This window comes from Festucalex cinctus, chromosome 1, assembly GCF_051991245.1.
Source record: "Festucalex cinctus isolate MCC-2025b chromosome 1, RoL_Fcin_1.0, whole genome shotgun sequence".
Taxonomy (NCBI): domain Eukaryota; kingdom Metazoa; phylum Chordata; class Actinopteri; order Syngnathiformes; family Syngnathidae; genus Festucalex; species Festucalex cinctus.
This window is the reverse complement of record NC_135411.1, coordinates 67871107-67895965: the sequence shown is the minus strand read 5'-3', so window position 1 is coordinate 67895965 and position 24859 is coordinate 67871107. Positions and strand designations below refer to the sequence as shown.

Genomic DNA, 24859 nt, shown 5'->3' with positions numbered 1-24859 from the left:
TATCACTGTATACTGTTAAAAAGTCTACACTGGTAAACACTGAGTAGTGTTGAAAGTACTCTCCACTAGTGTCAGTGTTAAAAATGTAACTCTAACAATTTACTCTGGTAAAAGCTACTTTTTCCTCCTTACAAGGCCCTCAAAGCAATTTTGACTACTGATGACACAGCATGAGGAACAACTTGGGGGTTCAGTTTATTACTCAAGGATACATTGACATAGTTACTCCTGTCTGGGATCAAACCCATGTTCTCAGGGTCAGGAGATGACTATTTTACTACTGAGCCACGCTGCCCCAAGAATAACAACAATAACTGGATGTATCGCTATTAAAATGCTGACAGTATGCTGGAAATTTGGAAAGTTTGTCCTTCACCGGAAATGAGGGTGTGGTCAGTTTAACACTCAAAGTAGGGCTGACTGGGTTACACTTATCCTCTGCTCCAACACTTGAGGAAATTTAATCTGACGGAGTAATTTTTTATCCTGACAAGTGTCAGAATAACTCTGTTTACACCAGATTTCATCAAACACTGGAAATTTAACACTGACAGATTTGCTGTGTAGTATGTTCTCACATCTGGTGTCAAATTATGATCGCAGCACCTGATGAAGAAGTGCCTTGCATTTCCATTTTAGGAACCCGGGTAATACCTTTCAAAAATTGATCCCAATGATGTCCACTATGCTCTAAAACAAGTACCAGCAACAAGTACAATTGAACAGTGTTTGTGATTAACCAGTGTATTTGTCTGTATATATATTTATGTATTTACCTTACATAAACAGTAACATGCCTGCATTGTATCATGTTTTTATCTTAACATGTTTTACATTCCAATAACACTGCCAGTTGTCAGTCGTCATTGTAGCGTGTGGTTATCTAATCTGTAATCTTATTATCCAAACTGATTCTCTATAATTATCTAGCAGCAATGATGCGTGCAATTGGTTCAAAATAAAATAAAATGGCCCATTGAAAGATCAATAAACAAAAAATTGGCACCTTTCTTCCATTGATTTGGGAAAAGAGTACCCACAGTGGATGATCAGTGGGCTGATCAATGTGCTCAAGAAAGAGTGTCTCTTTAATCAACTCGTGATTCTGACTTACCCGGGAAGCTTGAATAAAAGTGGGTGCAGCAAGGTTAGCGTGGTTAGCACATCTGCCCCAATTATTGAACCGGTCGGGGTTCTGGCTGGTAGTATTACCGACCACAACGGTAGGTGATCTGCAGTCAAGCCAGCATCTTCAAATCTACTAGTAACTTTGGGTTGGGCATTGTGTGAATTCTAGTTCCTCATTTTTGTTCCGGTTTCAAACAGCTCTCAATCATGATTCTTTTCGACGGCAGAGTCAAAAATCAAAAAGTTTGCATGGTTTAAATTAATGATGTCCAAACTATAGCCATTTTTTAGTGGCCCGTGGCATAGACTATGGCTCGTGTTTGTTGGCACTTTTAGGCAAGGCCGGAGAAAAGAAGTCATTTCCCACTTCTTTGTTTTTAACTATATAAACATCACTCGGTAAGGGCCACTGGCCACCACAAGATGCAAAAAAAAAAAAAACATAACTTTTTGCTTTCTTATTATCTAGCTTTTTAACTACATAGTAGGGGTGTGACAATATCTCGATATGGCGATACATCGCGATATTTTCTCTCACGATGGGAAATCGATATGCCTATGCCAAGTATCGGTACAGCTGCTGTAACGGCTCCATTGTTCCTTATTGCGCAATTACTTGGTGGGCCGCTAGAGGGAGCGCCTCATAAGAGTGGCGGGGAAATTTGCGGCAGTCTTCAGCTGAAGAAGACCCAAGTAAACAAAACCGGCTGCATACAAGTCAGATGTGGATATATTGATAGTGTGGAATGGATACATTTCGGATTTTATCAAATGGAATAGAGAAGAGACGGACTTGGGTGTATACAAGAACTGTCTCACAATAGTTACACTGGAAACAGGACGAATATGACAGCCACTTAGAGCGGCATCATCCAGGACTAGACTTGCTAAAGGTAAGAGCTAATTCTCTCTCTCTCTCTCTCTCTCTCTCTCTCTCTCTCTCTCTCTCTCTCTCTCTCTCTCTCTCTCTCTCTCTCTCTCTCTCTCTCTCTCTCTCTCCACTTCCAAACTACCCTAGTGCAACAAGAAATGAGTAATGGCAAACTAACACACGAGAGCGGAGGCTCGCTAACAAAACGAAGGGAGAAAGGAACACGTACAAATAGCCAGACCACGACTGAACACAACCAGGTAAAATAATCGGTCATTTCACTGAGAAAAAGAATTCCCACTTTGTAAGAGGAGATCAGTAGGTCTTACCAGCGAGTCAACAACGGATGGACATCTATCAATTTTTTTTTCTTACCATTTCCACGCATTCCATCGGTGATTGGGACCTCAAATCATACGTGCTGAAATCATTTTCTTGTCTTTTTCTTTTTTTTATTTTAAAGAAAATCACGAGCTTACTTTTACTTGTGTAACCCCGGGTTTTCACCGGATGCGGTTGCGGTGCGGTTGCGGTGCGTTCCGGCGACGCAAGCAATTAGATTCCATTCATTCGAATGGTGCAGTTTACACCGCTTGCGGGTGCGTTGCGTGTCGACTGCGTCTCAGCTGCGGCGTGCCGCAGTCCTTCCGCAAGGATAGACCTATTTTCTATTTTTGCCGGACGCCGCAGCGGTAGGCCTCCGGCAAATGGCAAGCTCACAAAACACATCGAGCGGGAGAGGAAGACCGACGCAGTTTCAAAATAAATTTCCGGTTACCTTTCAAGATAAAACACTCGCCAGCTCCTATTTCGCAAGCATGCTAGCAAAACATGATGTGGGCGTAGACTGGCCTGGAGTTAACGTGCGAGGTGCTCATTCACGGTTTAGACACCAGCGAACATGGACGAGGAGAGGTTTATATTGGAGGTAGAAAGCCACAAAATAATAAAAGTCCACCTCTCTTTCTGCTTCTCTGTTGAGCACAGACTTTCTGTGTGTTTGTCGTTGTTTTTAATGCCACATGATCACGCGTGACAGGGCGGGTAGTGGTCGGCGACGGAGCTGCCGGACCGCAGCTGTGCGGAAAAATTGACGCGTCCGGAGCACGCAGTCAAGACGCACCGCACCGCAGCCACACCGCAACCGCAACCGGTGTAAACCCGGGGTAAGACATTTAACCGTCCAGCGAGTGACCCAGTTTTGCATAAGTTTCTATGAAAAATGTGTATTATATCGTCAATGTTAGTTTTAAAACATATCTTTATACTTTTTGAAGCACACAATTTCTGATCAATGTTAATATTGATTTAATTGGATTTAATATATAAAATTTCATTTAAATTTAATTCAAAATTTATAAAATTAAACAATTGACTATGTAACTAACTGGCATGTTGTGTGACAGTAGTGTTTAAGAAAGACATAAATTTGTTCACAAAAGTTCTCTGTTGAGAAGACATTTGTATTTGTTTAAAAAATGCACTAAATTACTCACTCTGAAGAAGACACCAGTTTTAATGTTTTTTTCAGTGATGGTATGAAAATGAACAATTTTGTCATTGAAAAAACATCAGTTTAGGTCTTGAGTAGATTTATCGTGATTATCGTGGACTTATTTCCTGACCAATATAAAGATAATCGCAGTATCGTCATATCGCGAGATAATCCTTATCGTGAGCCTTGTATCGCGTATCGTATCGTATTGTGAGGTACCCAGAGGTTCCCACCCCTACTATATAGTACCTGTATATATAAACAAACGTGATTTTTAATTTACACTGATGGATTGATTGTGTTGAAAAAATACACTCAAAAAATGCTTCCTCAGATTTAAATAACACGCTTACAACAACCGGTCCCACATAACTATTTCATTTAAATTTTAAAAACAAAGCTGTGTTTGCATGCAATTAACATGCAAAAACAAAGCTGGTTTTGCATCTAATTTCCTAGTCCCGTATATATATGGCCATTTGCTGCCGATGGACAAACAGACAAGCACAAACGCAGACAAACACATCAAGTATTTTAGACAAGTGTTTGGCACACATTTGCTCTCGAAACAAATTTGTGTGAAGTATATTTAACATGTGATTGCAGTAAGATGGCATATATTAGTGGTAGCGTACTCATCTCCCCAACTGGTGGTTGTGTGTTCGATACCGGATTCCGTAGTGACCATGATGACCTGTCTTTGAGCTCAGATACTGAGCCCCGAGTTGCTCCTCATTCTCCTCCATCAGTCAGCGAATGAGAAGTACGTGTGAAGTAAAACTTAGTATGCCTTGAGTCTGCTTTAATAGTTGGAAAATCACAAGCATTTTACTAAATCATGAAAAATAGTATTAAATTCTACATAATGGTGTTAAGTAAATTCAACATGAGGACTGATCATTTTTATTTAACAATATCAAGTAAATTCAACTCAATTACTTTTATGCCTTGGTCAGACTACATGAAAGCAGCACGATTTTAGCCCGACCGACGTCGGGCATGTCGTAAAGGATTTTGGGTTGTCTTGACATAGCGTCGCCCGTGTAGTGTGACACGTTCAACGATTGGTCGCCTGTTGTCCGGGGCGGTTCACGACCATCACGACGAAAGTCTAGCATGTTAGAATTTTTGCTCGTCTTGACGCATAATGTGACATACCTACGTCGTCGTCCGTTTGGCTCCACAACATTGACCAATAGCGAAAGGGAGCGAAACGTCAATCACACACTGGACAGCACTTTAGCTCTTTTTTATTTATTTATTTATTTATTTATTTATTTATTTATGTATTTATCCCCTGGATATCTCATGGGATGGGGCCAGACAGGTGCAACTCGGGAAAAAAAAAAAAAAGCGCCCCCGCTGCAGCGCTGCGGCTGCATGGAGCGCGCACGCATCCATGCAGCCCATTGTCAGGCAGGCAACGTGAATAGAGGACCAATATATATGTATATATATATATATATATATATATATATATATATATATATATATATATATATATATATCCATCCATCCATCCATTTTCTTGACCGCTTATTCCTCACAAGGGTCGCGGGGGCTGCTGGCGCCTATCTCAGCTGGCTCTGGGCAGTAGGCGGGGGACACCCTGGACTGGTTGCCAACCAATCGCAGGGCACACAGAGACGAACAACCATCCACACTCACAAACACACCTAGGGACAATTCGGAGCGCCCAATTAACCTGCCATGCATGTCTTTGGAATGTGGGAGGAGACCGGAGTACCCGGAGAAGACCCACGCGTGCACGGGGAGAACATGCAAACTCCACCCAGGAAGGTCCGAGCCTGGACTCGAACCGGAGACCTCAGAACTGGGAAGCGGACGTGCTAACCACTCGACTACCGTGCCGCCCATATATATATATATATATATATATATATATATATATATATATATATATATATATATATATATATATATATATATATATATATATATATATATATATATATAGAGAGAGAGAGAGAGAGAGAGAGAGAGAGAGAGAGAGAGAGAGAGAGAGAGATTTGGGCATATGGGCACATATTTAATGAGGATTGATCACATTTTCATCTCGTCGGGCCAGGCCTGGCCACCTTGTCACCCACTCTCACTTTAAAGTACCCCCCACCCCCCCAAGTCAAATATGAATAAATTAAGCAGTATAAAAAAATACTCAAACTATATAATATTTCAGTGCTTGATAAAATAATAAAACTAGATGTTCATCCCGCAAATTAATTAACAAAATCGGCTATATTACCCCGGCGCATGTAGGCCTAAATAAATTAAAATACAGTGTTGGCTACTAAATCATATTTTAAACACTATTGAGGAGCAGGGAGCGCAAGCAATGCGCTCACATCGCACTTGTCCCATGCGTGCTCCATTCACGCAAACACTCCCTGTCAATGCCTCCATTTTTATTTTTATTTTTTCCCCACCTCCCCGACAAACAGTGCCGAAGCGTCTCTCTTGGCAAGAGAACGCGCGATGATCGGCTGGTGTCTTGTCGCGTTCAGACTTGTAGTGTGACTACACGCCCCATCTACGACATGGAGCGAATTTATCGGGTAATGTGACAGCGCAACTGTCATGTAAGACAAAAAAATTGCGTAGTCTGACCTCGGCATTAGTAAATACAAGATAATGTTGAGTAAATTCAACGTAACAGCATTGTGTAAATTCAACACAACTGTATAAAGTAGTATTAAGTTAACGTTAACTAAATTTTGGTCATCCAACATTAATCCAATTTTAATTGAAATAGTTATTTGGGACCGGTTGACATGATAATGTTATTTAAATCTGATGAACCATTTCTTTGAGTGATAGTGGCCCTTGGAGGAAAACATTTAGACACTTATTTTTGAATAGAGTTAACTTATTTTTTATTTTAATTAACTTTATGATTAATTTATGACAGGGTTATTTTTTTTTAACCAATATTAATATGAAACCTATAAAGTAAAATTTCTGTTATTAATTTTTATTATATTGTTATTGAGCATTCACAAGTTGCTCCCACTGTAGCCTGTAAGAACAGAACAATTGATAACCCAGTCCAGATTAGCAGGTACTGTATGAACTAGGGGTGTACCGATCGACCGGCCTCAATTTTCTTTTTTTTTTTTTTCTTTTTTTTTTCTTTTTTTTTAAAGAGCTCAGAATTGTTCATTCTGTAGTCTTACCGATTCAACGTCTTATCATCATTGCTCTTTTTTTTTTTTGTGTGTGTGTGCGTGCGTTTGCGTGTGTGCGTTTGCGTGCGTGCGTGCGTGTGCGTGCAAATACGTATAAATTTATACTCATTAATTCACCTAAAGCCTTATAAATATCCCATTACCCTTCGCCTTAACCAGGTACTTCAGAATCTCGCCAGAGTCGTGAAGTTTAAATGGTCAGGAGACCAGAGAAAAGGTCAGAAAAAAATAAAATGAAAAGAAAGATAAATCAAAGTGAAATCCAGCACCGACCAAACACTTCCTGCCTTCCCCATGATTACAAAATCAAAGTCTTACGCCAACCCCGGAAGCCTCTAAATTCCAGCAAATTTAGCGAGATCTCAAGAGACCAGAGGAAAAACTAAAGAGAGGAAGGAGGGAAGGATCGATAAGGCAGAGTGAGATCCATAGAAGCCAGTACATCCAATCCATCAAAGTGAAATCCAGCACCAACAAAACCCCTCCTGCGTGGTTACAAAACCAGAGTCTTATGCCAACCAATTTTCTTAATTTTGGGCGATCGGTGAACGATCGATCCCTCAAAATAAATTCGATCTTGTCCACCAATCACATCTCTCTTGCGTAAGCCCGAAAAAGTCAGCCATTGCCCTCTTCTGCTGAGACATAAGCCCGCCCACAAGGTCACGTGTGCAAATGCGCACTTGTGTGCACTGCAGTACAAACAGCAGCAGCAGTATGTCGACAGTTTAGCAGTATTTCACAGTAAAAGAAAACTAGCCCAGGATCGCAATTTGTAATTTGTGCAACGTTGAAATAAGTCGAGGTGGGACTGCACGCAAGGCATTCAATATAACAAACCTCATTTGTCGTTTAAGGACCCACCACACTGCTGAGTATGCGGCGTTTGAAGTTAGCAACCAAGCTAAGGCTAACTTAGCTAAAGCTAGCACGAGAAAGCAGCCAGACAATGGACCACTGTTGGCGCTTATAAGCAGCGAAAGGAGCAAAGCCACGAGAAAAATAATGGAGTTCATGGCATTAGATGACCAGCGTTTTTGTTTTTTTTGGGGGGGATGCGGGTGTGTCGGAGTAGGGGAAATTTTTTCCCTCTGCTCCGACTCACCTGCTCCCAATTTTAATGCACCACACGCACACACTTGTATATACACTGGGTGGGGCCACATTCACGGTGTAAGGGTAGAGCTCGCCAGTCGGCGAGCTGGCGGACTCAGTAACAGGGTTAGGTGTCACTAGTACGCTGGCGTGACGACCGGGGCCTCTCCCCACCGTGCTCGGTGTTCTGGTGTTCTGCCTTTTCCCCTGGTGCTTCCTCCTCTGCTTCCCCCCTCCCGCCGCTGTGCTACTCTCGCACGGCTGGAGGTGGGGTGGGCACGTTTTCCCTCTCTGCGCTGCTGCCCGGTGCCGGTTTCCGGGGGTGGGGGCTCGCGGGGGGCCGGGTTCGCGGGGGGGTTGGCAGTCGTCGGGGGGGGGGGGGCTTGTTTGGGGGGGGGGGGGGTGGAGGTATGGGTGGGTGGGGGGTTGGGTGTTGGGGGTCGGGGTGTGTTCAGGGGTTTGGGGGCCGGGGGTGGTGGGGCCTGGGTCGTGGCGGGTGGCGGGTTTGGGTGGGGTGCGGGGGGGTCGTGGGGGGATGGGGGCTGGGGACCGGTGGGGCGCTGTGGGGGCCCGCTGGGCCTCGTTCTGCGGCCTTGGGCTCGGGGGTGTGGGCCGGGGCTGGGGCGGGGGTGTTCCGGGCGTCTGGGTCGGCTCGCCGACCGGTGTCCGCTCGGGTGGCTTGGGGGTGGCCTTGGTGCTGCCGCGGCCTGGGGATTTCGGGGGGGGGGCGGTGCTCGCTTTGCTGGACCGCGGTTGACGGCTTCTTTCTTTGGTGGTGGTCCTTATGCATGCCAGATCCGTCGCACCAGCATCTACTGAAACTCAACAGAAGTAGCCTCTCCCTCCCACAGCCCCTTGAATCAGTGGGTGCTGGTGTCTGTGGATCTCACTTTGCTTTATCTATCCTTCCCTCCTTCCTCTCTTTAATTTTTCCTCTGGTCACTTGAGATCTCAATTTATTGGAAGTTTGAGGTTTCTGGGGTTGGCATAAGACTCTGGTTTTGTAACCACGCAGGAGGGGTTTTGTTGGTGCTGGATTTCACTTTGATGGATTGGATGTACTGGCTTCTATGGATCTCACTCTGCCTTATCGATCCTTCCCTCCTTCCTCTCTTTAGTTTTTCCTCTGGTCTCTTGAGATCTCGCTAAATTTGCTGGAATTTGGAGGCTTCCGGGGTTGGCGTAAGACTTTGATTTTGTAATCATGGGGAAGGCAGGAAGTGTTTGGTCGGTGCTGGATTTCACTTTGATTTATCTTTCTTTTCTCTTTATTTTTTTCTGACCCTTTCTCTGGTCTCCTGACCATTTAAAACTCATTCACTGCCTTTGACAAGTATACTTGTCAATTGTATTTTTTAGAGCAGTGCTAAATGGGGGCGAATCTGAGCATGCTCCACTGTAAATATCAAACTTGGAAACAACTTTACTGATGCCCAACCACCGGTAGATGACATCATTGCCCCATTTTATAGGAAATAAACACAGTTTCAGAGTCCATGGGAGAAATGGCTGTATTTTGGCAAACCTACATTTTTCTGCTGTCAATTATAAAAGAACGGGACGGGACAAAAAGTAGGGAGTCTATTCTGTTATTTGGTAGATTCGGTTTATATATAATTATTGAATGTAATATCACGTGAGTATTGGAAATGTAAAAATTTTCTATAATGACTGGCAGTGAATGAGTTAAACCTCACGACTCTGGCAAGATTCTGAAGTACCTGGTTAAGGCGAAGGGTAATGGGATATTTATAAGGCTTTAGGTGAATTAATGAGTATAAATTTATACGTATTTGCACGCACACGCATGCACGCGCACGCACGCAAACGCACGCACACACACAAAAAAAAAAAAAAGCAATGATGATAAGACGTTGAATCGGTAAGACTACCGAATGAACAATTCTGAGCTCTTTTAGAAAAAAAAAAAAAGAAAAAAGAAAAAAAGAAAAAAAAAAAAAAGAAAAAAAGATGACCAGCGTTTTTCGGTCGTGGAGGACCGAGGCTTCAGAAACCTGATGCAGCACTTGAGCCTACGATATGATTTGCCAAGTCGAAAATACTTTTCGGAAGTTGCATTACACACACTGCAACTCGTTGTCAACGAGGGACAACTGGCGCAGCGCAGCATCGCGGATATTGTAGCAACGGGAAGGAAAATCCAACATGAAACATACCAACATGAAAACAGTTCTCCTACAATTCCACCAGCATGTTGACTTTGCAACAAGAGGAAAGAACACATTGGATTTGGCCCACACAAACATAAAAGGAGCATACAGAGCAGCCCCCGCATTGGCTCGTCAGATCACCCATCTGTTATGCTAATTCCTGCATACAAGCCCCTGATGACCAGAGGAAAACCTACAGTGAAGCAGGTGAGGGTGTGGACTGAGGGGGCAATGGAGGCTCTCTACAGGACTGCTTTGAGTGCACCGATTGGGACATGTTCAAAACAGCTGCCACCTAAAACAACAAAACAAATATAGATGAGTATGCTATGTCTGTGTCAGCCTACATCAGTAAATGCGTTGAGGATGTCAGCAACATCAAAACCATCTGCACTTGTGCCAATCAGAAGTCCTGGATAACTGCTGAAATACGCAAATTGCTGAAGGCATGGAACTTGGCCTTTAAGTCTGGTGACGAGGAGGCACTGAGGACAGCGAGGACCAACTTGAACCGTGCTATCAGACTAGCAAACTGATCTCACAGTAAAAAAAAAAAAAAATCCAGGGCTTTTTTCTCGACACCACCAACACAAGGAATGTGTGGATAGGCATTCGGGCAATCACCAACTACAAGCCAGTGGAGGACACTGGCGAGGACCTCCTGAATGACCTTAACAACTTCTTTGGGAGGTTTGAGGCACTAAATGGCATTCCTGTGGCGAAAGCGGTTCCATTACGGGACAAAAAGGCACCCCATCTGGACTTAGCTGACGGTGAGGAAGACCCTGAAGAGGGTCAACACACAGAAGGCTCCAGGCCCTGATAATATACCAGGGCGGGTCCTAAAGGAGTGTGCAGATCAGCTGGCTTGTGTCCTAACAGACATCTTTAACATCTCATTGGTCCAAGGCACGGTACCATCATGCTTTAAGATCGCCACTATCATCCCTGTGCCGAAAAAAACTCAAATCATATCACCAAACGAATATCGGCCTGTTGCACTGACTCCCATCAAGTGCTTTGAGAGGCTGATTAAGGACCACATGACCTCCAGCCTCCCCTCCACACTCGACTCCTTTCAGTTTGCCGACCGGTCAAACCATCTCCTCCACTCTCCACCTGAGCTGAGAACATCTAGAGGAGAAGAACACCCGTGCGGATGCTGTTCCTGGATTTCAACTCAGCATTCAACACTATCATTCCACAACATCTGGTGGACAAACTGAGACCCCTGGGCATCAACACTCCCCTGTGGAACTGGCTGCTGGACTTCCTCACTGATAGACCCCAGGCAGTGCGGGTTGGTCAAAGTACCTCCAATGTCATCTCCCTAGCACGGGCTCCCCCCAGGGCTGCATCCTGAGCCCCTTGCTTTTCACCCTGCTGACACATGACTGTGTAACAAGGTCAGCCACCAACGACATCGTGAAGTTCGCGGACGACATAACAGTGGTGGGTCTCATTAGGGATGACAATGATCTGGCCTTACAGAGAGGAGGTGGAGCAGTTGGTGGGCTGGTGCAAAGACAACAGCCTGATCCTGAATGTCGACAAAACAAAGGAGATTATTGTCGACTTCAGGAAAAATCAGCCCAACCACACCCAGCTTCTTATCAACAACAAGGCCATGGAGGTGGTCAGAACCACCAAGTTCCTGGGGGTGCATATCACAGACAAACTCAACTGGCCTGTGAACACTGCGGCATTGGTGAAGAGGGCACAGCAGTGCCTGTACTTCCTGCAGAGGATGAGGAGAGCACATTTGTCCACCCCAACCCTCACTACATTCTACAGAAGCACAATAGAGTATCTTGACAAACTGTATCTCTGTGTGGTGTGCAGGCTGCAGTGTGCTGCGTGTGGCAGGCTTTATGTTCTGGAAAAACAACTGCACAAAAACGAAGATAACATCAATTATTAATTTATATATTTACTGTTTAACTTTGTTCTTGTGTTCATTGCATAGAACTTTGCTTTACACTTTTTTTTTTAAAATAATGTATTTGTATTTGTTATACTTAAGTAATTGTAAAATGTTATACATTTATTTTTTACTATTCCTCTGGCTCATTTGTTTTACATTTTACATTTTTGTTATTTGTCAAAGTTTATATATTGAAAAGTAATTGTTAAATTGATTAGAACATTTGACTCTTAAATAACGATGAAAATTTATAGTCGTCACTGCACTCAGTCTTTTGGAGAGACGAGCAGACAGACCGTGGTGTGGCAACAGTCAAAACAACACTACTGGAGGCTGTTGTGAGAAGATTCAGCAACATTGAGCATGAGCCCCTGTACATCCTAGCCACTATTCTTGATCCAAGGCAAGTAGCTATCTATGAATATTGTAATTTTTTTTTAGCCATAATAATTACTGTTACGCTACTATTTTATTTACAAAACAATTTTAAAATGAAAATAGTTTTTCTGAACCGTATTTGACTATTTACATGGCCGCCATGAAAAAGGAATACTGTATATAAAGCGCAATGATTGATCTTTCTTTCGTTGATACAAAATAAGGTACAAGAATCGATACTTCTCAGCAGAGGTGAAGGATGAAGTTAGAGAGCTCCTTTTGGCCAAACTTGCAGAGGAGGAGACCAGATGCAGACCCGTAGATGTGAGACCCACTGCTGAAACATCTACCCAACCGGAACCTCCTGACATAGAAGTACCTCCAGCTAAGAGGTGTAATCTACTGCTTTCAGTACACAATGCAATCCTGAAGGAGAACATTGAAAAGGAGCAACAATTAGCCAACCCTTCCGCCATGCAGGTACAGAACTACCTTTCTGAGGTTCCCATTGACAGAAGCCAGGATCCATTGGCCTTCTGGAAGCTCAATGAAAATCATTTCCCGGAACTTGCTGCACTTGCCCGAGCCTATCTTTCTGCCCCATGCACAAGCATTGAAAGCGAGCACTTGTTTAGCTTAGCTGGTCATGTAGTCGATGAATAAATGGACTCTATGCACAAATAGCCGTGACGTATTTCCGGGAAAATTTATGAGCGCACCTCCCTTTTCGGTAATGGCGATTGCCATTTGTTTTCAGTCAGAGAACCTCACCAGTTGTCAGCGTTTTGGAGTATATTTTCGTCATTTTTTTCTTATAAGTGTACAAACCAGCACAAAACACATCGAGCGGGACAGGAAGACCGACGCAGTTTCAAAATAAATTTCCTGTTACCTTTCAGAATAAAACACTCACCAGCTCCTATTTCGCAAGCTTTTCAGCAAAACGTGATGTGGGCGTCGCCGGGCCATGTGCTCAACCACGTGCATTTGTCAAGGCATCGAAGAAGAGGCGAGACGACAGTACATCGAGCAATCACTGCTGTGTGCGCAAATAGACAGGTTTATCTCTGCCTTGTTTTCTCCCCTCTTATGCTAAACACCCGGAGACACGTTGTGTTAACTTGTTAACATTGGCAGGGCTAACTCGATCGCAGAAGGGCGCCGTTTGTTAACAGTAGAACCAGATCTTTATTTTGGAAGTTAAACTTTGTTCATGTGCCTGTATGTATATTCCCATGCTGCCATTTTATTGTATTAAAAACATGAAAAATGTATGAGTCATTATTCTTTACCTCTGACAACGCTGTTGGATTTCCATAGTAAGCTCGTTTCAGCATGTCGCCATGGGCTGACATGAAAAAAATAAACAGCAAGGAAAGACATTACATCTGACCCCGGGTTTTCACCGGATGCGGTTGCGGTGCGGTTGCGGTGCGGTGCGTCTTGACTGCGTGCTCCGGACGGGTCAATTTTTTTTGTCAATCCACACCGGCTCCGCACAGCTGCGGTCCGGCAGCTCCGTCGCCGCCCACTTCCCAACGTGTCTCGCGGGACCGCGCGCGCGATCATGTGGCATTTCACAACGACAAACATACAGAAAGTCTGTGCTCAACAGAGAAGCAGAAAGAGAGGTGGACTTCTTTTGATTTAACCTTTTCTTCTTCTTCTGCTATGAGATTCCATGCAGCATCCTTTTTTTGGTTGTCCTTATAAAAAGGATGTGCCGTGTCATATATTATTTTGTGGTTTTCCACCTCCAATATAAACCTCTCCTCGTCCATGTTCGCTGGTGTCTAAACCGTGAATGAGCACATGGCCCGGCGACGCCCACATCACGTTTTGCTGAAAAGCTTGCGAAATAGGAGCTGGCGAGTGTTTTATTCTGAAAGGTAACAGGAAATTTATTTTGAAACTGCGTCGGTCTTCCTGTCCCGCTCGATGTGTTTTGTGCTAGCTTGCCATTTGCCGGAGGCCTACCGCTGCGGCGTCCGGCAAAAATAGAAAATAGGTCTATCCTTGCGGAAGGCTTGCGGCACGCCGCAGCTGAGACGCAGTCGACACGCAACGCACCCGCAAGCGTAAACTGCACCATTCGAATGAATGGAATCTAATTGCTTGCGTCACCGGACCGCACCGCAACCGCACCGCAACCGCATCCGGTGAAAACCCGGGGTGATTCAAAATATTGACGACGCCGGTGAAGAGACGTGGCGAAGAGGAGGCTACAGACCAGAGAGGGTTGGTTGGTTTATTGAACATATTAACACATTATAAAATATAAGTTGAAGTTAAAATAAAAATTTGAAGAAAGAAAATAATTCATTAATGTCATAAATTACATATTCAAAAGGAGTAGGAAGAAGAGCAATAATTGATCTAGTCCTGCTCCCTATTCTATCATGTTAATGTACTAATAAACTCTTATCTAATAATGTATCATTAAAATAAAAAAAGAAAAATAAATAAATAGAAATGGAACAATAAAAATCTTAGATGTCATGAACAGTCAGCCGGCAGGTTCCTTCTGAAGATTCAACACCTCATTTATACACCGACTGACTGGAGAGGGGGGCGTAGGATATTTTGTGGACATTCCGTGTAGTAATCATTTTAAGCAATTGCGTCATTGCCAGAGCTTAAGCCGTCAAAATTACGATTCTGGGAGACCTAATTAGTAGTTTTAAAATTCTGAGAGTCATAGTGTTATAGCAAGGAGCGGCCCCTGTTCTTTTTGAGTGGGCTAAGGATTTAGGATTGGAGTTTTCCATCACTTTAACAGTGCCTTCCGCTGAAGTCTCCCTGCACCGGAAGGGCGGGTGCGCTCGTCCAGCGAATGCGGAAGTGAATTGTGCATATAGTCCATGAGTCGTTTGTCTGGTGATAAAGAAGAGATGCTTTTGTTCATCAAGAAAAACCTTCCATTAATGCAGAAGTAACTGGAGTTGTATTGTTGTGACAACTCGTTGACTTTGAAAATGTTACACATGCTGCACTTTATTTATTTTTTTTGTAGAATGTTTTACTTTAGGAGGTTTTGAGCCTATAAGTTGGTGCAAGACATTTTTGGATGGATATTTTACATCTAGATTGTGACACATCTGCATTTAGACATTTATTCGTTTTGCATTACAAGGAAATAATACTCAGGAAGGACACTTTACTGATACTGCCGTGCACTTTTTTTTTAACTCTCAAAACATGTCTTGGTGTAACCTATTGCACAAGTTTTATTTTATTTTATTTTTTGTTTCATTTATATTTGAGAGAAGTATACCTAATGTGTTTAAACATGTTTTACCTTGTTTGACAGGTATTGCTCAGTGTTTTCCAATAATAATAAAAAAGGAACATTTAAGGTGTATGCTCTTGGTTTGGAGGGAAAAAAAAAATCGGGATTAGCAAAGATCGGTGATCGGCCAAAAAATTGTGATCGGTGCACCCCTAGTATGAACTCAAAAACTGTTCTTGCAGAGGAAAATAATCATATCTGCCTATTCAGCATTGTGGACACATTTGTTTTGTTCTTGCAAGACATAATGAGAACACATGCTGCTTCAATTTTGACAATTAGCGTGCTTATTGTTAACTAACCCGATTATGACTTCACTGAAGTTAAGCGCGCTGTTAGCTGAGTCTCAAAGCTAATCTAAAACAGGGCTCTCCATTCAGTTCTACATGTCATGGCACCTCCTTTGCATAATGTGATCATATTGCAAAGTGCTGAACCGTTCATTTAATTGAACCAAGTTAAACCGCACTTTCGATATTGCTGTTGCATGCGCGCATGTGTGCACTTCATGGTTGCTCGACGGCAAACGGAACCAGAATTTGAAAATGCGAATGATTCTAGGAGGAGAAATGGAATGTTAGTCCTGGTTCCAATCTATTCTCTAGACTCACCCAACCCTACTAGTAATATGTTTGTTTGTTTTTTCTTTGTTTTTTTTTGTTTTTTAAATAGCAATTACATTTTTCTTTTCTTTTTTTTCTTTTTTTTTTAATAGCAATTACATTTTTCTTTTTTTCTTTTCTTCAATTATTATTACGCCATCTCCCACTGCTTGGGCCAATTTAATGTCACAGCGAGCGCAACTTTTGCTCAAACTTCACAGCATCTCAAATCAAATGAAGGGATCAAAGGCAACAGATGAATCTAACTTCCCAAAATCAAGCATGTTAGGATAAGATGAAGAAAAAGAAAGGATCTTTATTCCGTCCTGACTGTGACACTCCCTTGTGCATAATTCTGTCGTATGTGTCTGCTCGAAAGATTCGGGTTGATAATGTCATATTTGATACTGTGAATCCGGAAAAAGATAGACTGAATGAAAAACACCGGATTGAGTAATACCTCACGTCTTCCAATGCAAAAATATAACACCGCTGTGATCCTACTTTGTCACCCCCTATTCACATTTATGTCTCCAACGGTCCCGGTTCATCAGATGGCTAACTCTAGTTGACCTTTATAAAGCTGTGTTGTTCTTTGTTGACTCGCCACTCAAAGACTACTTTTCACCATCATGACAAATTAACTTCACTCCAGCCAGGTGTTGTGTCTACGTGACGCCCATATTGATATGCATTCGCTCTCCTCTGGATGTGTGCATATTCATCCATCTTCTCACATTATAGGTGTTGAGGCATGTGTGCGCACAAAGGCAATCTAACTTCAGTATGCAGCAAGTGGGCTCAGTGCTGCAAGGTTAATCCAGTGACTGTGTGCAGAGTCCACGAGGCAGAAGTTCGACAGCATGCGCGGACATTGATGGAATTCAGAAAGGAGAGGAAAAAGGAACCTCTGTAAGACCACATCATCGGAGGTGGCCGGCAAAGGTGAACAGGTCGTAGGGACCCTTTTTTTTCATTCCTAGCGCAAGTAGCGTAAAAAAAAAAAAAAAAAAAGTCTTGTTTTCTTTGATTTGGTGTTTTCGTAGACCTTGCGCAGGTAGAAGTGGGGGTAATGGGGTTGTTTAGCGGCTCCCCACATTTGCTTAAAATCAGTGGAAGCGGACGTCGAGCTTGACGTTGTGGAAGCTGAAATATACTTGCGGGTCTGTGCATGACATACTGGCCCATGTAAAGTGTGTTTACACCAGTACTTCTCAAATAGGTGGGTGGGCAATTGGAGATAGTCTCACACTCAGTCCTGTGCGTACCTGTGTGCCCCGCCATATCCCCACCATATAGTTTTGTCGGACGGTCACAAGCATGCTATTAAAATATTTTTAAGATGACGATTATTATAGTTTGCTCAATGAATTGATTTCTACAATGCTTCAGACGGATTGTCCCACGCTATTTCTTATATTTATGATTGAAATCTGATGAGATCCACCACACACGTTCGCAGAGCGCCGAATCTGTCTGCCTGCGCCTCAATCAAATCCAGAAAAATCACATTATACCACGTTAGTGTTAATTAAAAAAATAAACACAAATATTTTTGTCAACACACATTTTTCACCAGACGAAAACTACACTACTACACTAAAACCCTCATTAATAAACAATAACTGGGACTAAATCAGTATGCATTTCCGTCGCTTGTACTATAGTGCTATAGTAGCCACTGGTTGATATACCCTAATTGTGTGTCAAGTTGTTTTTCATCAAAAAGATGAGAGAAAATTTTGAGTTTTAGATCAGAAATTCAACATTATCTTCTGAACAAAAAATATACAGTATATATACAGGTTTAAAATGATTGTCCTGACTAAATCTAGACTAAAACTTTGACAGTTTTTGTTGACTAAAAGTATCCATCTGTCCATCCATTTTCTTGACCACTTATTCCTCACAAGGGTCGCGTGGGGTGCTGGAGCCTATCTCAGCTGGCCATGAGCAGTAGGCGGGGTACACCCTGAACTGATTGCCAGCCAATCGCAGGACAGACAGAGACGAACAACCATCCACACTCACAATCACACCTGGGGACAATTCGGAGCGCCCAATTAACCTGCCGTGCATGTCTTTGGAATGTGGGAGGAGACCGGAGTGCCTGGAGAAGACCCACGCAGGCACCGGGAGAACATGCAAACTCCACCCAGGAAAGCCAGAGCCTGGACTCGAACCCAAGGCCTCAGTACTGGGAGGCGGACGTGCTAACCACTCGACACCGTGTTGCCCTGACTAAAACTAGATGAATGCAATTATGTTTTCTTGGACTAAAATAAAGACTTAAAAAAGCTAGATTTATAATCAACTAAAATATGAGGTTGACTAGCGATGACAAAAATTAACACGCGTGATTGAAACTGTACTAAAACTAAATTTTACAATGTCTGACAAAATTAACACTACCACGTGTGGCACCGTTTAGACCTGGGTTTACTGAGTCTAAAATCTCGTCTAATTTTTGTCATCAAATTGGAGATGTACCTGGGTGCGCGACAGCTCGATGCGTCGGAACGCCAAGCCCAAAGAACAAAAAATGACGTGTCGGACAAATTCACAAACACGCTAAATTAGACTTGCACAAAAATTGTGATGTACCAGTATTGACGATCAGCGCAGTCTACTTTTTGTGACTTAATTGTCAGAATTGTTCACCAGAATGACTGGAGAGATGCAACATGGCCCCAAACATGATAGGCACGGACATTGACATGCACCTGTTTTGATGCAGGGTGCACATGCACCTACCTACGAAAACAGAGCCCTAAGCCTAATAGTTTATTCAGGCACACGTACGTATTACGTACATGTGACAACAAACGTCCGTTTGTGTCCCTGATAAAGTAAAAGTTGTGGAAGTTTAATCAAAAACTGAACTGAATGAAAAGGTGAGTATAATAAAGCAGATTGCAAACACATCGCCTTGAGACTATCAAGTCGACAACCCGCTCATTGGCAGCAATGTCCTTTAAACATATTTCTAATTTCAAGCTACATTGATCAGCTCAAAAGCTTTATTGAAATTTGAGGAGAACCAGTCACTTTATCCAAACAAAAGCCAACATGTTCCGTCTAAATGGCTCCAATCCAGTCCTTGACACTTCCTCACCATTCCCCTTGCTGTTTTTATGAGCCCGTTAGGGGATAAGTAATCCATAACCAGTGCAGATGATAATGATGTCGGAGTTATCTCTCTTTCAACATACAGTACATACTTTCAAATTTCAATATGATGCTCCACCTGCTCATGGAAGCCAAACTCCTGCCAAATTGAATCCAATTGGCTCCTATGGATCTTAGCGTAACATGTCAACTTAGCATAACACTTGAGTCAGTAAGGTTGTGGCTACAATTAAAGCACATTTGGTGGCTCACTTTATTACCAGCGATGCTTTTGAAATAAAGCCATCATGTTTTGGAAACGGACAAATTATCTCCAGAGAAACGAAAGTATGTAAGTCCATTTTCAATTTCAATTTGACAGATTCAAGAGAGGCTCCCGAGTGAAGGAAAAATTCAATTTTGCCAAGTTGAACCCAAAAAGTGGAAGTTTCAGTATTTGATAGGAAAGCAAAGGTGGCTAATTCGCACAGCCAGTCGAGTGGAAAAAAAAATCCAGGCAGTCTTTTTGTTATGATGAATTAGACTCACTGATTGTTTCGTTTGGTTTTATCTCACATTTCTGGTTTCTCAGACACAATTTTGGACATGCACATTTCATCCACTTAGCTGGTGTGCCATCTAAAAGTGGATAACATTCAACATTTCTTTGTATTGTCTAAAGGGCTATTCCACATTATATTTAAGTGCAACAAATAGTGGAAGCTGTGTTTTAAAAATGAGCTTTTTTTTTTTTTTTTTTTTTTTTTTTTTTTAACTCCAGCCAAACATTTATGAGCCCTGCCATGTAAGTTTCAGCGGTGGAAAGTTATGGTTGGCGACTGCAGCTTGTTGTGTATGCACTTGTAAAAGAATGTAGTGGTATAACATTCTGAAAACTTATAAATTCTTTATTAAACGTTACTTTGTGATCCTATTAAAAGTCATTCGAAACAGCAACATGCTTTCATTGTGATGACCGACGAGTTGGAGGAAATATTTCAAAGTAGCTGAGCATAAAATTTGGTAGATTGATGTATGTGTCCTGTCCCCGTGTTGCACAAACAAGTAATGAGAACAAGATAAATGACTAAACTATATAAAGAAAAACAGCACTGACATATTGCATGTCACAGTTTTAACAATTGTGGAGATGGGTCTTTGTCATGCGTCACATTTAGAGGCAGAGAGACACTTTTGTATTTAAATTAAAACTTGTTGATCATGTATTGATCATTCATTCATGTTGTCCAAAAAAGTGGTTTAAAAAATGAATTTTTTCCTCTCAGGTTACAGTTATTGACCAGACATGGTGTGACAATAGGTGAAAAACTGGTTAGTTAATGTTAACATTGTGCTAAAGACTCAATAAAAGACTTCTTGAAATGTGTGGAAGGACTGATATTTCCAAACTAATTAGGACGAGTTCAAACATGAAAGAACTTGGACAAAGTCAGAATATTACAATTACGAACAGAAACCATCGATCATCTCTCAGACCAAAGACATTAATATACAAATTTGTATTTGTTTTAGAAGTCCTTCTAAGTACAGTCACCATGCACTCCATTAATTCTACAAAATACTGTGACGATTCTGAAATTATTTTTCCAAGGTTTTTGTTGTTGTTTTTTTTTCGGCCCAAGACCCACTTAAAAATTGTATTGATTCGTTGGAGGGTATTGATAGAGCACACATATTGAAATAAACAATCATATACATTCATGCCTTTTCGTTTGTGATGTGCAATAAAACAGCCTAACAATGAATACCTCCCTGGTTATGTTATGCACATCATCATGAATGTTCCATTTTTGATACAGCTCTTGATTTGGTAAATGGGGACGGCATGGCTCAGGTGGTAGATTGATCTCCTAACCGTAGAGGATGCAGATTCGATCGTTGGCCCTTGTGACCATGTCAAAGTGTCCTTGAGCAAGTTACTGAACCACAGTTGCTCCTGATGCTGTGTCATCAGTAATGAGTCTTAAAGTGCTTTGATTACCTTGTAGGTTGAAAAATGCTATACAAGTGAAAGCCCATTTAGCATTTTTGATACAGCTCTTAGCTGGGCTCTGATCAAATTAAAAACAATTAACTTAAATGTTTATTTTGCAGCATTTTCCACATATAAGTGCTGCTCTTTTGTTTCTCAGCCTGACCTGGTTTCAGGTGAACGGGCCACTTTCCACAATTTCCATCACCATGCTCACTCTTTATGATCACAGCAAAGGTACACCAGGGTCTCGTTTTTTAATACAAACGGCCCCTATGCAGTCTGCGCCTCTGGTTGCTTATAACCCGAGGAGCTTGCACTATATAAATGAGGGGCGCACCCAATAATACCTGCAATAACATACACGACCAATTGCACCCTGCCTTATCTGTGCGTGCAGTCAGAAGAACCCAAATACGCCACAACGTTCATAATGACAAAACAAAGGACGCGCATGTGAGGTCGCGTTAATGAGCGCAATTATGTCACCACTCATGAGCGCCTATAAGTGCACGGTCGCAGTCCCTTACCCAGACTGTGAGACTCATAAGGATAGAGCAGGGATGTCTTTAAAAGTAACCCTCCAATAGGAACAATGCTCATTTACACCAGAAGACGTCATTAATTGCCACATTTGAGGACACGATGCGCAACTGCAGGGTCTAATTACTATACCGATATGGCTTCTATTAAGGAGTGCAATACAAACTTGCCCATTTTGCCCAGTTTGCGAATTGTCATTGAAAACGTCAAATTGCCTCTATTCATGCACGCTTAGACAAACGGCAGGTTTCCAGGTTTGAATCCAACTTGAATCAAAATGTGCGCTCATCCATTCATTCAACTTTCATTTAGACGCGCAGCGCGGTCATCTGGAGCACGCAGATTAACATCCCCCCCCCATCTGGAGCACGCAGATTAACATCCCCCCCCCAATGTTGTGGAAACAGTCGCGTACTTACCGAAGAGAGAGTTGGCGAAGCCGTACCACACGCATCCCTTCGCTCCAATGAGCCACCTTCCCTGCGTGCTGGCCGCGAAGCTGAACGGTGTCCCCAGCACGCACACCAGCAAGTCGCTGACGGAAATATTAATCAGGAGCAAGTTGATGGGCGAGCGCAGTGTCTTGTAGCGGCAGTAGAGAACCAGCACCAGCGAGTTGTTGACAAGTCCAAAAGTGCCGATGAAGCCCAAGCACATGGCCACGATGAGGTTCCCTGTCGGAGTGAGGGTGGAGCGCTCAGAACCGCCCCCCAGGTCCGGGTGCCCTTCCCCGGCTCCGGCGTGCAGGGCGCTGTTGAAGCCCGCGCAGACGCTCACGCTCACGTTGGATAAAAGCATTCCGGCGGCAGCGGCGCACTGCATGGGCTGCCACTGTGCGCCAACTGGATACTAATAGGCGACCACAATTACACCACACTTGTTGTTGGGCTTTCTCTTTATGTCTGCGAGTGGACAAAGGGTTTTAACGTCCGGCCATCGAAATTGTGCTGAAAAAGAAAGTGTCGTAATTTGGTGTCAAATTAAGTTTATTTTGAGGGGAAGATATTACAACTTCTCAAAGTGTATGAGAAGAGAATGTATGGGAGGGAGTGAAAAAAAAGAAGAAAGAAAGAAAGTTTTTACAAGGCTTTGCTCCACCGTGTGGCAGTCTACATGCACACTCACTGGCCCTTTCTACCGATCCTCTTGCCTCTCCCACAGACACCTCCCCTTCTCTGGCCCTGTTTAAATCATTCTTGGTCGACAAAGGCTGCTGTCGTAGGGGCCGAGAAGGGGGCGCGAAAAGAACAGCATGAAGACCAATCAGACCATCATCGTCGTCATCATCATCATTTTGTAGACTCAATGGAGAACAGAATTGTATGCGCTCCAGTCCAATCCGCTCAACGAACAGTGCGTGCAGGCAAGATAGGGTCGAAAAATATTCTCAATAGCCTACTTGTGTAAAATAAACTATTCAATCGCTTGTAAAGGTACTGATTAAACTCCCAAGTTAAAAAAAGTAGGCTATAGACAAAGTAAAATATGTTTTTATTACCAATTACTGTGTCATAAGGTGGAAGTATTTTATATTTAAATGTAGGAGTTGTGTGATTTTTATCTTTTTCCTTTGCATGTTTGCTGTGTTTGTTTTGGTTTGCTGTGTATTGTTTTAATAGACTTCCAACCTGGACAATTGACACTATTGACCACAATTACCTGCACCTGTGCAGCTCTGGCCCCACCCAACCAGTTACTGTTTTAACCAATCAGAGGCTTGGACAGTGCCTTTTTTTAACAGACTCAGGTAGAGAGAAAAAAAAGGGAAGGACAGGAAAATAAGAGAGGTGAAAGAGAAGGAGAGGACAGAGCACACATGGAGAAAGAAAGAAAGAAAGAAAGAAAGAAAGAAAGAAAGAAAGAAAGAAAGAAAGAAAGAAAGAAAGAAAGAAAGAAAGAAAGAAAGAGAAAGAAAGAAAGAATGTAGTAAAGGCTCAGCCTCATATTGAATCTAGTTCACGCGCACGCGTAGATGTCTCACGTTGTGATGCGTCACATAGTGGATTTCCTGTTCCGGTTAGCGTCAGTTGCGATTGAGTTTCGCCGTCACTCGCGGTCATTAATATGTGAATATATGCGTATGCTGTATGGTATTTGCATATTGTAGTGTCCCGTAAAGTGACGCGCGTCGCTCCTCCTCGCTGCGTTATTGTAGGAGGGGCGGATTTATGTTAAATGTATGTAGGCTTCTCATGCCGTCACTAAGTGCAGTTAATTTCACGACCAAGAGATGGCGTACCTACACTGCGTTCCTTTGGTACTTTGTATTGTTGTGGTGTTGTATGTTTGGTGCTGCCAGTATTCAGACATTACTGCATAACTTAGTGATATATGTGAGCTTTGGTTTATTTGGTTTATTTGTAATAATATTGTGAGTTAAGATTAATTATTATATTTTTCTGTTTGTTTTGCAGACTCAATTATAAGTCTAGTCAAGTTCCTTTAAGCCAATTTCAATTCTTGTCTCCAACGTCCTGTCAACCAATGTATATTTCTGGCGATCACCCCATCAGTAAAGGCTACTGAATTACATCCTGGGGTCCTGTCTCTTCCTGCCTGTGCTCTGACCGGCACACCATCGTGTTTCCAATTAGCCACATAAAGAACCAGCTCCTTCCTATCAGCTCCACTACAAAGGAGGTCCTTAGAGCCGGATAATTGGTAATATGATGGATCCAGTGGAAGAGATGGATCCTGCTACAAGACCTAAGCGACGAACCCGGCCCCCTCCTGCCCGACAGGATTATGAAGTGGATTATGTAGGATACCAGCCACGAGAGTATTCAGCCCAGGCGACCCCATTCCAGGCACCTCCTCCCCGAAGCTCCTATGGGAATGCTGCTCACATGGAGACTCCTCAGCTAGCCCCAAGTCGTCTTCGGAGAACCAGTGCGGAATGGGACACTTTCCTCCAATCCACACCGCCAGTCAGCTCCTATGACAGTTACCACTTACCCCACGTGAACAAAGAAATACAGGAGGAGAAGGCGATGTTGCGCCAATCACAACAGTGGATCCAGTCAGGCTTAAACCAGCTGAACGAGACCTGCAATGAG

At 42.8% G+C, this 24859-nt stretch overlaps 1 protein-coding gene across 1 annotated transcript in view; it reads right to left on the bottom strand.

The window, feature by feature from the left end:
- Positions 1–22601, bottom strand: part of LOC144005936 (pinopsin-like) — a 224428-nt gene extending 201827 nt beyond the window's left edge. Inside the window, exon 1 of the mRNA XM_077504439.1 lies at positions 22223–22601. Within this exon, the coding sequence (XP_077360565.1) occupies positions 22223–22601 (379 nt within the window). The remainder of the gene's footprint in view (positions 1–22222) is intronic.
- Between the last annotated feature and the right edge of the window lie 2258 nt (positions 22602–24859).